The sequence below is a fragment of the Lactuca saligna genome, chromosome 5, assembly GCF_052625555.1.
Source record: "Lactuca saligna cultivar CGN05327 chromosome 5, ASM5262555v1, whole genome shotgun sequence".
Taxonomy (NCBI): Eukaryota; Viridiplantae; Streptophyta; class Magnoliopsida; order Asterales; family Asteraceae; genus Lactuca; species Lactuca saligna.
The window spans coordinates 243523242-243536497 of NC_136421.1; the positions used below are offsets into that span (position 1 = coordinate 243523242).

At 29.9% G+C, this 13256-nt stretch overlaps 2 protein-coding genes across 2 annotated transcripts; one reads left to right on the forward strand and one right to left on the reverse strand.

Annotated features, from left to right (window-relative positions):
• Nucleotides 1-4305: 4305 nt before the first annotated feature.
• LOC145047171 (putative glutathione S-transferase) lies at nt 4306-5526 on the forward strand. The gene is made up of 2 exons (XM_078995405.1): nt 4306-4732; nt 5042-5526. The coding sequence occupies exons 1-2, from the start codon at nt 4409-4411 to the stop codon at nt 5393-5395; spliced, it is 678 nt and encodes a 225-aa protein (XP_078851531.1). The 5' UTR covers nt 4306-4408; the 3' UTR covers nt 5396-5526.
• Nucleotides 5527-6806: 1280 nt separating this feature from the next.
• Nucleotides 6807-8474, reverse strand: LOC145046446 (putative sugar phosphate/phosphate translocator At3g14410). Its single transcript, XM_078994733.1, has 6 exons — nt 8259-8474; nt 7736-7843; nt 7468-7502; nt 7260-7372; nt 6913-7174; nt 6807-6825 (listed from the first exon to the last, which is right to left on the reverse strand). The coding sequence occupies exons 1-6, from the start codon at nt 8358-8360 to the stop codon at nt 6807-6809; spliced, it is 639 nt and encodes a 212-aa protein (XP_078850859.1). The 5' UTR covers nt 8361-8474.
• Nucleotides 8475-13256: the final 4782 nt, after the last annotated feature.

Below are 13256 nucleotides of genomic sequence, written 5' to 3' on the forward strand. Positions count from 1 at the left end.
AAATGAAAGCTAAAAGGATTACATTCTCATGACTTGAAAAGGAGCATGTCAACTCATTGGTATCGGTTAATACCAGTACAACATTAAAATATGTATGACATGCCTTTAATTCACATGTGATATTTTATAGGATCAAATAGGAAATCATGACTTTAGTGGAAACTAAGACCAATTGACATGTAAAACAATTTATATGTATCAATACATTTGCTAATATGACTTCATATTTTCCAATATCTTCTAGGGTTCAATAAATCCACCTTGTGATGCCAAGGATGAATATTTCACTGTTTTCCATCTTTTTTTATATTCTTAGATATTAAAATGGTTTTAACAAAAAAATCTTAAGAAAAATAGAAGTTCTTACATGCATGATATATATATATATATATATATATATATATATATATATATATATATATATATATATATATGGAAGTGTCAAATAGTAAAGGTAGATATAATTTTCATTGTTGAAGGAATGATGATGAAAACCGAATCTATTCAAATAATTTAAAATGCTCAGCAAGATTTGTTTGTGTGTACGTGAGTCAAATATTAATTTAGTACCTGTAGTGAATGGAATTAAGTGCATCTTTATGTAAAAGTTTTTACTCCGAATATAACATGTGACATACCAGAAGCAACCACACATTGAACAATTGGTAAAAACAATATCTATATATATATATATATATATATATATATATATATATATATATATATATATATATATATATATATTGAAAATTATATGAAAAGAAATACACACATAAAAGTCTTTTTTCCTTCTTTAAAGGTCCCTAATCCTTGCACAATATGACAAAGATGTTCCTATTATTCATCATATTTATACTTGGTCTTGTTATGTTTGATGTTGTTCATGTTATTTTTACATTAAAGAACCAATTAATAATTATTATTAAAAAGTCTTTTGAGTGGTATTAATTAAATTAGGAGGTTTCAAATGCATAAGAATCAAGGAAAAATATTTCTTTTATATATATATATATATATATATATATATATATATATATATATATATATATATATATATATATATATATATATATATATATATATATATATATATATATATATATATTAAATAGAAAGTGTTTGTGAATAGTTTATTTTTATGTATTTTGGATACATATTCTTTTTATTTCATTTAGCCATAAAAAATCATTTTCTTGACATATTTTATCTTTAAATTATAGTTTTATTGTTTCATATTTTGGTCACAAAACCTTTTTATTTCACACTTCGACCATAAAAGTTTCTTTTGTTGATAGATTTGATCCTTACACTTTTGTATGTTGACATTTTCCACTCTTACTTTGTACAATGTCACTAAAACTACTATACTTTGTAAAATATAACTTTTAGATATAATAAATAGAAAGTGTTTGTGAATAGTTTAATTTTATGCTGTTATACTTTGGCAACATGTTTTTATTTAATAATTTAGGCACAAAAATTCTCTTTTGACACAATTAGTCTCTAAACTATAATTTTGTAGTTTCATACTTTGGCCACACAACTTTCTTATTTCACACTTTGACCATAAAAGTTTTTTATTGGTAGATTTGATCCCTACACTTTTGTATGTTGACATTTTTCATCCCTACTTTGTAGAATGTCACTTTAGACTCCTCTAAAATTTTACATGTTGCAAGTTTGGTCCTTTTACAAACAAATCGTTATTTTGTAATAAAAGGTAAATACGGTATTTAGAAATAAAGTTGAATAAATATGATATTTTGATATTTAAGAAATGTATATACGAAATTCTCCCTAAAAAGTATTAGGGTTTCCATGTCTTGAAGCTTGATATTATCAATCCGGGGGTGTTTAGGAGTGTTTTTTGAACTTCAAAAGTGTTTCTTTTTTTGACAAATATACTTATTGACTTATGGTAGTCGTAAAATGAGTTTTCAAAAAAAAAATGTTTACATTAGCTTTTACGGTGAAAATAAGTCAATAAGTTAAAAAAATGTTTGGTTTACAATCTTATTTTGAAGTTGTTATGCTTTAAAAAAAGGTTTTACAAATCAAGTTTTACATACTTTTTAAATCTCAATTTTGAAGGTTTTTTAAAGCTAATGAAAAAGTCGTTTTGAAAAATGATTTAAGATTATCAAACACTCGTTTTCAAAAATGATTTAAGATTGTCAAACACTTGTTTTGATTTATTAACTTTTCAAAAAAGTCAATACGTTAATACAGAGTAACAGAACAAAGCAAAAATCCAAAATGCACCGCATGTGAATTTAGGGTACCACGCCGGAAAATTTCTCAAATGTTTACCTTTTGGAAAATTTAAGAGGTGGCAACAAATTTAACCCGTTGGTTCCACCTCTATCAATAAGTTGTTTTGAAAGCAATCCCAAAACGGTTGCCATAAGCAAAATGAAAATCATAACAAACTACTGAAGTGGTACATGTGGTTTGGTCAAAAAAAAAAAAAAAAAAAAAAAAAAATTGGTCCCTATATTTTTTTGCACTCTGATCATCCCTATTGTTTCATTTGGTTGTATTATTTAACCATCGCAAACATGAAAATACTATATTACCCCTGACCATTTTTTTTAATTAGTTTTTGATTTGTTTAATATTAACATATTAAAGAATATTATTAAAAGTAAAAAATGTGGCTCCTTCACCCCATTATCTCTTTCTCGTCATTACTCTTCACTAGTGTTCTAAAAGGCGCGTCATGACGTGAGGCGTGGCTCCGCCGTTACGAAAAGCCTCATAACGTTGCTGTTAGGCGTGACGCGTGACAAGGCGTGATATGGATCGCCATGGCGCTTTATGGCGTGTTATGACGCGTGTTTTTTCGTTTGAGACACAGTTTTTTGCTCTTTGTTATGTCTTTTCTAATTGGAGATACAAGTATTATGCTTTTTGTTAAAATTTTATTACTAGTTATTGATCTAACACTTCTAAAAAGTAGTTATATATAATATAAATTTATATTTATGTGGCAATATAATTTTAAATTAATACAAAATCACCGCCTTACATCACGCCTTGAAAAACGTCATGGCTCGCCATGGCTCGTTAAGCTTGAGGTTTGACCTTGCCGCCACGCCACGCCTCACGCCATTTAGAACCTTGCTCTTTACCCTCATTTTCCTAATAGTACTCTCTCAATCTCGTTCTCTCCTCTGCTCACCGGAAGCCACAATTACCTATGAATATCATAATCACTGTTGCCGAAAATGTCATCGGAAAACACCAAATACCACCAGAAAACACTAGTCGCCATCGTAAACCACCAGGAAACATCATCGGAAGACACCATGAAACCAAACACCATCGATTTGCACCATCAAAACCACCGGTCTACACCAACAGACGCCGTTGGAAGCCTCCAACAACCAATATCATCGCATTCTCCACCGTCGGAAGGAGATCTGAAGTAATGATGGAAGAAGATATGGTTCATCCGTCCCTTCTCTTCTTCTTGTCGCCCTCATCTACTCCCTCATCTCTCCTCTCACCTCATCCCTGTAATGGTGGTGCAGGTGGTCGTCACCGACGTCGATTCTGTAAAGGGTCCCCCGTTGATTTCCCTTTACTCCCCTCGATTTCCCTCTACTCTATCAATTTCTCTCTATGTCATTGCTTATCTCTACCCTTCACCAGCTTCATCTTCTTCGGAGGTGGATCTGCTCGAAGGAGATGGATCTGAAGACGATAGAAAGGTAACGTCCCCGACAACGTCTCTTATTCATGTCACGTGGTGGTGACCTTCGCTTCAGCTTCAACTGCAAACGGTAAACTAATATTTTTGTCGCAGAAGGAAGTGAAGAAGCAAAGGGGATAGTTCAAGTAGTGGACATGCAAAAATTGGTGGTTCAAGCAGAGAAGCGGAGACATGTTGTTCTAAAAAGAGGACAAACAAAAGTAAGTTGTTTTCTAGCGGTGGTGGGTGATGACGAGTGGCCGGTTATGGGTGGGTGGTCAGTGACCGATGGTGAGAGTGTCGGAGTGAGAGTGCAAGTGGGTCACATTAGTCAACTAATCAATTAATTCATTTCTTTAATTGGAAAAAAAAAACTGAAAAAGAAAATGTTAAGGGCATTATACTTCTTTTCTATTATGTAGAGACTTACTTGCACTAATAAAATCAAAACCTAAATAAAATTAAATTAAATTAAAAAAAAAAAAAAAAACTAAATATATAAATTTGACCAACCGACGATTTTAATAATTTATTGTTAGAATAAAACATAGAGCCACTGATTCTTAAAATAAATAAATAAATAAATAAAATCGAAGTAACTCGAACACCTAAAAGCTTACCTTTCCCATTATCAATACATATCTAAACACTGTTCCCTTCCCACACTGCCACACAAACAACTATCAACTAAGAACTAAGAACCCTTACCTAACAATGGCGAACCAATTAGAAGAGGTGATTCTGCTGGATTTCTGGCCGAGCATGTTTGGGATGAGGGTCAGGATCGCACTTGCTGAGAAGGGTGTTTCATACGAGTACAGAGAAGAGGATTTGAGGAATAAGAGTCAGCTTCTCTTGAAGATGAACCCGGTTCACAAGAAAATTCCGGTTCTCATACACAAGGGCAAACCGATATGCGAGTCTAGCATCATCGTTGAATATATCGATGAAGTCTGGAAAGACAAATCTCCACTGTTTCCTTCTGATACTTACGACAAAGCTCGTGCCAGGTTTTGGGCTGACTTTATTGATAAGAAGGTAACTTTGACCTTTCTTGATTCTTTTTATCTACTACTAATATTATATTTACCAGGGTTTATAGTTGACGTTTTGATTCCCTTTCAAGACAATTACAAATTACTTAATTTTGCTTAAATTATTTCTTAACACTAAAGACTCTAAATCCCAATTGGGTTTAACTTTGCATCTGGGATTCTTGTTTCAAGCAAGGTTCTTTCTTTCTAAAAAACGCAAGGGGAAAAGATGATTACCCTTTCGGATTATAATCGCGAAATACTTTGTATTCTTAGATTATGAAATCTTTTGTGTAAATTATTGTATGAAAAGGTATACCAAAACGGGAGGACTTTGGTGTTCACAGCAGAAGGGGAAGAACATGACGCAGCCAAGAAAGAGTTCATAGATTGCCTTAAACTGTTTGAAGGAGAGCTTGGAGACAAGCCTTACTTCGGAGGTGAGAGTTTTGGGTACCTTGATGTGTCTTTGATCCCATTTTATTCATGGTTTCATTCCTACGAAATCTATGGAAAATTCAACATAGAACAAGAGTCCCCAAAACTGATCGCATGGGCCAAAAGATGTATTCAGAACAACGAAAGCGTGTCTAACACCCTTCCAGACTCGCTAAAGATCCTTGGCTTTGTTCAGATCGTAAGGAACGCATTTGGACTCTGCGACTAGAACTTTGAAGCTATCAAAACCAATATATATGTTGTTGAACTGTTCTACTTTCTTGATAAAAAACACTTGGATGTGTTTTTCTTGTATTAATATATTTACATTTTGATTGTTACAATGTGTATCTTTACATATTTGTGCTGTTTGAATCTACTAAACAGAAGCTGATGTAGGGGGTGATATAGTTCTTGTGGTCGAAAGCTTGGAACCAGCAGAAGTTTCATCACATGCTTCTTTTTTTAACTTGTGGTTATTGTATGCAGCTACACCACCAATGGCTGCACCAACAACATTGTTTGCAATCCATTAGTATTTTCTTCTGTGTAAGAGTTAAATAGATAGACAAGTCAAAAAATTTCAATCCAAAAGAGTCGAATGAGATTGTGTTTAGCTGAAGTCTACACGAGTTACGATACTAATGCGTCTACTATGCTAATCAATTGACACATGCGCTAGATTTTTTCTCCAAAAACCTAAGGAAGATTGGGTAAACCTTAACATATATAGAAGCAGATGAGACTGTATGTCTAGATGATGTACGATAGTAATGTGTTCCTATGTCTCTATGCTAATCAGCTAATCAATCGACACATGTCCTAGATTTTCTCTCCAAAAGCTTAATGAAGAGTGAGTAAACCTCAACATATATACAGGCAAGATTGTGTTTAGTTGATGTCTAGATGAGACACTAATATGTCTCTATGCTAATCAGCTAATCAACCGACACATGTCCTAGATTTTCTCTTCAAAAACCTAATGAAGAGTGGGTAAACCTCCATATATATAGTGGTAGATAAGACTGTCTTTAGCTGATGTCTAGATGTGACACTAATATGTTCCTACGCTAATCAACTGATACATGTCCTAGATTTTCTCTCCAAAAGCCTATTGAAGAGTGAGTAAACCTCAACATATATACATATACAAGCAGCTGAGGCAGCGCTGAGCTGGTGTCTAGATGATATAGGACACTAATGCACCCCTATGCTAATCAACGGACACATGTCCTAGATTTTTTCTCCAAAACCTAATGAAGAGTAGATAAACATCAACATATACAGAGGCAGATGAGACTGTGTCTAGTCATTGTGAGAATAAATGTAATTAGTTTATAATAACCAAATAAATACCTATAGCATAACCGAAGAGAGTGACCATGGAGAGCTTTGTATCGGCAAAAAGGATGGCAGACAACAAGACAACCACCCAATCTTTAACAACTCCAGCAACACGAATAGTTAAAGCACTTGTATGTTGTATCACAAGAAAAACCGATAAATTGAGAGCAAAAGTAGAAAGGGAATTGAAAGCTAGCACCAAAGGCCGAAAGCTCCATGACTCCATCTTTGGCATCTCCAAGAAGATCCATGGAACAAACAAGCATACAGCGCTGCACAGCGAACCAAAATTCTGCTCACATGGGCAGAATTTCTCTATATATAAACATATACACAAGATATATATAAAAACAACAACATACTATATTTGGTAACTTTAAAAGTTAAAAGATATATACATGCCTGCATGGGCTAACATAAAACATCATGGAAATCGGGTTTAATCTAACACCCTTTCTTTTCACCAAAATCTCCATGAATATGAGCCTCAATGCTTCACCAACAACACCTCCCATTTGATAAACAACGCCAACCCAATTGATGTTGATTTCTCCATAAGATGCCACTAAAACTCCAAAGCTTATTACAGACATTATTAGAAGCATGCTGCAACTCATTGCTTCTAGTCCAACTGCTACACCAAGAGCAAAAACGACTACAGGCACTGCGTATCAAAAAGATTTTTGGATGTATATATGATTCATTACATCGTGTATATATAATAAGATTAAACGTTTTTATTTACTTACTTATTGCTTTTAACATTTGGGCAAATGACACGGATATATAGAGGTATGCAGTGTTTCCAAGCCAAAGGGTCACTGCAAACATTGCACCAATTGGAAACACGGACGTGGTGTATCTGCATGCAAATAAAGTAGTGTTATATATATAATCCTTTTAACATTTGGGTAAATGATACGTATATATAGATATTGTTTCTTGTTTGTTGCTCACATTTCGAGAGTCATTCCTTTTTGGACTTCCATAATCTGACAAGATACAAGATAGTGTTATATATATAGATTGTAAGAATGTAGAGTAAGTGCAAAAAATGGTCATTTTTTTCGTTCTGAAATGAAAATGGTCCTTACTCGTTGACCAAAACGAGAATAAATTAATTACACTCCAATAAGGACTATCGATAGGATAAGATTTTATCATAGATCATCTTTGAAGTTTACTGAGAAATGTATAAATGTGTACATTATTAAGGTTTCATTACCTTGGTAACTTTGGTGAGTACAAAACATATCACAGAGGAGAATACCATATGAAGTAGCGTTAGGCCGAGAGGATATGGAAAGTTAATCTCTTTCGATGATAAAACCCACTGCATTCCAATTGTTTACATGAAAAATAAGATCAAAGATTTATCCAAGTAAAACAAATACATATACAACCGATCATGCACACATGAACGATGAACGAAACTTTATTTATCGATAACTGATAAAATGATTGTATAAATATAATATATATATTCTTTCTTTAATCTTTAAAAGAATAACCAAATAAAGCAAACATTTTGTTCGTATTTCTTGATTAATTTATATGACCCTGTTGTCATAAGAACATTATAGGACGCCATAATGGCATTACAGGTTCATAATTCTATGCTTCTTTCTGCAACATTACCAAAAAAACAAATGGAACAACATTCAATCGAAAACAGCAAGCGAATTAATGTCAAGATATACATCACATCTAAATGTAACAAAAAAATGTCTTCATGGAGATGAGAAAACCTTGTTAAAGAAAATTTGACCGCTAGAGAGGGCAATGTAAATAAGAAGATATGAATATGTTAGCATTTCTTTCCTAGATGAATTTCTTATTTGATCTGCCATTGACGCTGATATATTTCTTTTCTTGTTTCTTTTGAAAAACCTGTATGGAATATGGTCTATACATGTACAAAATTTGGGGTGGAGGGAAAGAGAAGGAAGGAATGAAGGGTTTTTTTTTTTTTTTTTTTTTTTTGGCTAGATCACACCACTGATATTAAGGAAATAAAAAGGGGTTAAATTAGATTAGATTTAGTACACACCACTGATATTAAGGAAATAAAAAGGGGTGAAATTAGATTTGATTTAGTACGTTGGTTTTTTTTCGTAATAAGTGGATATATATATATATATATATATATATATATATATATATATATATATATATATATATATATATATATATATATATATATATATAGAGAGAGAGAGAGAGAGAGAGAGATAGAGAGGAAGGTTCAATTAAGAAAAAAAAAATGTTGAAAATGGGGAATCAATCTCAGCCACTCATTTATTTTTGCTGCAAAAACCTCCGTCGTACCAGCAGAAATGAGAACGGAATAGACATGTGTTTAGACAATGTATTTTCACAAATATATATAATTTTTATATGTTATTCACATATGAATAACATACAGACTTGCATATTTGTTTTTTTGTTTTAATAATCATTTACTGAGAAAACATATTTATATATGAATATAACGTGGTAATTTAGTTCATGTATTTCATCAAACAGTTGGAGTGCATACAATTGAACTTTTTTAAAAATATTAAAAACTTGATATTTTGACTATTTAAATCTTACAAAAGAGTAGATTGATAGAGAATTATATGAAATTTTTCAAAAAAAAACGATTTGATATTTTTCTAACATCAATTTTCAAGTTTTATTTGATAATCGATGTTGAATGAATGATATGAAGTGGATTTTTGTTGATTATCGATGATGTTGATCTAATAACACTGGGAGTATTATTAATCATAGATGTTGAAGAACTGATTGTATTCAAGCACAATTGAAGGTTGAATTAAAAGAACCAAAAACGAATTTTTGTTGTTAACTGTTGAATCGTGTTGATTATTGACGAAGATCGATGATTGATTAGCACTGGATGATGTTGATGATGGTTTAATTGAAGAAATTTGGATGATTGTTGAAAGTTGGAGAAGAAATTTGGATGATGAACGATGAATGAGTTTGAACTACAGATACGTATTTGAGATTGAAGGTTGTTCTCATATTTACAAGTTTACCACCGTGTCTTTTATGCTTGAATAAAATGAGTGGCTGAGAATGATTCCCCCATTCTCAACCTTTTTTATTTTCTCAATTGAACCCACCTCTTTCTCTCTCTCTCTCTCTCTCTCTCTCTATATATATATATATATATATATATATATATATATATATATATATATATATATATATATATATATATATATATATACTAGTTTATAACCCGTGGGAACCACGGTTATACAATTAATAAAACTCTTAAAATAAAAACTAAAAATTATTAATCAATTATTTTAAATAAATTATTAATTAAGAGATTTTTTTAGTGATATAAATTTTAATCATTGATTTAAATAAATATGTGAAATTATATCATTTTATAATTTGTATTAAGTTTATTTTAATTTTTATTCTAATGTTATTAATTTAATGTAATTAGAGTGGTAAATTTAAAATTTGAAATTTGAAATGGATAATTAATAAGTTTACAAATGGTATGTATTAATTAGGAGATATAATATGGAGATATATGACAAAAGGAGAATAAAATATGCATTAATTAGGAAGCCTAATAAGATGACACATGTCAAAAGTAGAATAAAACTATTCTTTTATTAGATAGGAAGATATATATATATATATATATATATATATATATATATATATATATATATATATAGGTCCTGCTTCATTTGAAACCATGTTTATTTTGTGAGACCGTGAAACCAAATCTAAAATTAATTTTAAAATGAAAAATAAAAGAGAAAATCCAAAAATTCTTTTTTAATTATTATTTTCGGAACTTTATTTACTTAGAAAAAAAATTAAAAAAAACTTACATTTTTTTTGGAAAATACGTGAAATATTCTAATAGAATATTACACTGTACATCATTTTTTAATATGATTTTTAGAATGTTTAGAATATTCTGCTAGATTTGCCAGATATGTAGGATATTCTAAATATTCTGCTAAAATATGTAAAAAATGTATTTTTTTTTTTTGGTATTTTTTTTTTGGAAAATATATATTCCGAAAATAATATTGGATATTTTTTTTCTAAATTTTTTAATTATTTTGCATTTTAAAAATGTTTTTGTTTTGTCTACTAAATGAGTGACTAGGATTGTGTATCACGGTCTCACAAAACTAGGCCGTCACACATGAACCTAACCCTATATATATATATATATATATATATATATATATATATATATATATATATATATATATATATATATATATATATCTTCTCTACTAATAAAACAGTACTGAAAACGCCACTTGGCAGTCCCTTAGCCTCTCCACCTTACGTTTTCCCGCTCATATATTATAAGTGAAGTTCCCACTTTGTCCTTCTGTTCGAAAACATTTTGTACATTAGCAAACATGAATTATGAATAAGTAAATAATAAGTAAATAAGTAAATATGTAAATCAGGAAGTAAATCAGGAAATTTAAAATTTATTTCTGTCGAATATGCAATATCCATCCCAAAAAATCAGGTAATCAATTTAAATTCCATTATCAGCTAATCAATTTAAATTCCATATAGTGTCAATCCCTAAAAATCAGGCAATCAGTTTACGCATAGATGATATATTTCAATACAACTTGAGAAGTCAATACGATTCCTGTTAACGTGATTTATTCAATACGATTTCAGAGATCACATATTCATCGTTAGGTTACATTTCAGAGGTGACATATTCATCATCAGGTCAGCAAAACTACACTGTTCTTTACCTTTTCTGTTTCATCAGTTTTATATTTTGTTTTTTTCCCTGTTATGTATAAGAGAAAAGTTTTTGATACATATGTTTACAAGTAAAAAAACATCGATTCTTTAGTGTAAAAGATAAAAATCGCATAATCATGTTCACAAGTACAAAAAACATTGATTCTTTAGTGTAAAAAAAGGGAAACACGTGTTATATTTTATAAAAAAAATGATCTTAATGTTATGTTAACATCATGTGAAAAGTAGATGTCAGCAGTTTTTCTATTCAAGTTTTAAAATCATCAGTTTTCTCACAAATACTTTAATAATAATCAAAATCAGTTTTCTCACAAATACTTTAAGAATACAGACAGGTAGGTAATTAGAACAAATATATGTTTTATTTTTGTGATATCAGTTAAATAGCAATGTGCTTTCTTTTTGGCTGTTTAGATTTTTTTTTAAATTTTTTTTAATTGTTTATTGGTTGATGATTATAAGTTTCAAATTTAATGTGAACAATAAATTTTAAACGTCCATAGTATATGTTTTCTTTTTATATGCTATAAATGCCTAAAATTTCCCTCGCACTTTTAATATACTCTTTAATTAAAACAAGTATATGTTTTCTTTATACATTATTAGTAAAATGACAATTTACTTTCTTTTTGGCAAAAAAATTTTAATCTAAACAATAAATTTTAGAGTTCAAATAACTGTTTCCCCTTACTTACCCTAATTAACTTATACACATGATAAGAATGGATTTTTTTATCCATCAAAATCAAATAAATGGCAACGTACTACCTTTTTGGTTGATGTATGTATTTTTACTGTTTCCACTTAATTGCGGTTTCTTTTTGACTGTTTGCTTTTTTATTATAACTTTTTTTTATTTTCATTGCAGATTATAAGTGTCAATTAAATAGCAATGTACTTTCTTCTTGGCTGTTTGATTGTTTTTTCCCTGTTATGTATAAGAGAAAAGTTTTTGACACATATGTTAACAAATAAAAAAAAACATCAATTCTTTAGTGTACAGGATAAAAATTGTAGAATCATGTTCACAACTAAAAAAACATTGATTCCTTAGTGTAAAAAAAGGGAAATACATGTTATTTTTTATAAAAAAAATGATCTTAATGTTATGTTAACATCATGTGAAAAGTAGATGTAGGCACCTTCTATGCAAGTTTTAAAATCATCAGTTTTCTCACAAATACTTTAATAATAATCAAAATCAGTTTTCTCACAAATACTAAAAGAATACCAATAGTTAGGTAATTAGAACAAATATATGTTTTATTTTTGGGATATCAGTTAAATAGCAATGTGCTTTCTTTTTGGCTGTTTGATTTTTTTTATTTTTTTTAATTTTTTATTGGTTCATGATTATAAATTTCAAATTCAATGTAAACAATAAATTTAAAACGTCCATAGTATATGTTTTCTTTTTATATGCTAGAAATGCCTAAAATGTCCCTCCCACTCAGTTAAATGGCAATGTACTTTCTTTTTGGCTATTTGAATTTTTTTTAATCTAAACAATAAATTTTAAAGTTCAATTAACTGTTTCCCCTTACTTACCCCTAATTAACTTAAACACATGATAACAATGGATTTTTGTATCCATCAAAATCAAATAAAATGGCAATCTACTACCTTTTTGGTTGATGTATGTATTTTTACTGTTTCTTTTTGAATGTTTGCTTTTTTTTATATAATTTTGTTTTTATTTTCATTGCAGATTATAAGTGTCAATTAAATACCAATGTACTTTCTTCTTAACTGTTTGATTGTTTTTTTTCTGTGTGCTGATTATAATTGTCTAATTTAATGTAAACTTTATTTTTTTTTTTAACTTGCAAGGTACAATGGAACATATTACTCCTATAAAGGAAATTGACTCAATCAAGGACGATTTCACAATTAAAGTTCGGATCATACGTCTTTGGACTCAAAAGTCAAAATTTGATGCAAACGACACATACTCGATAGAA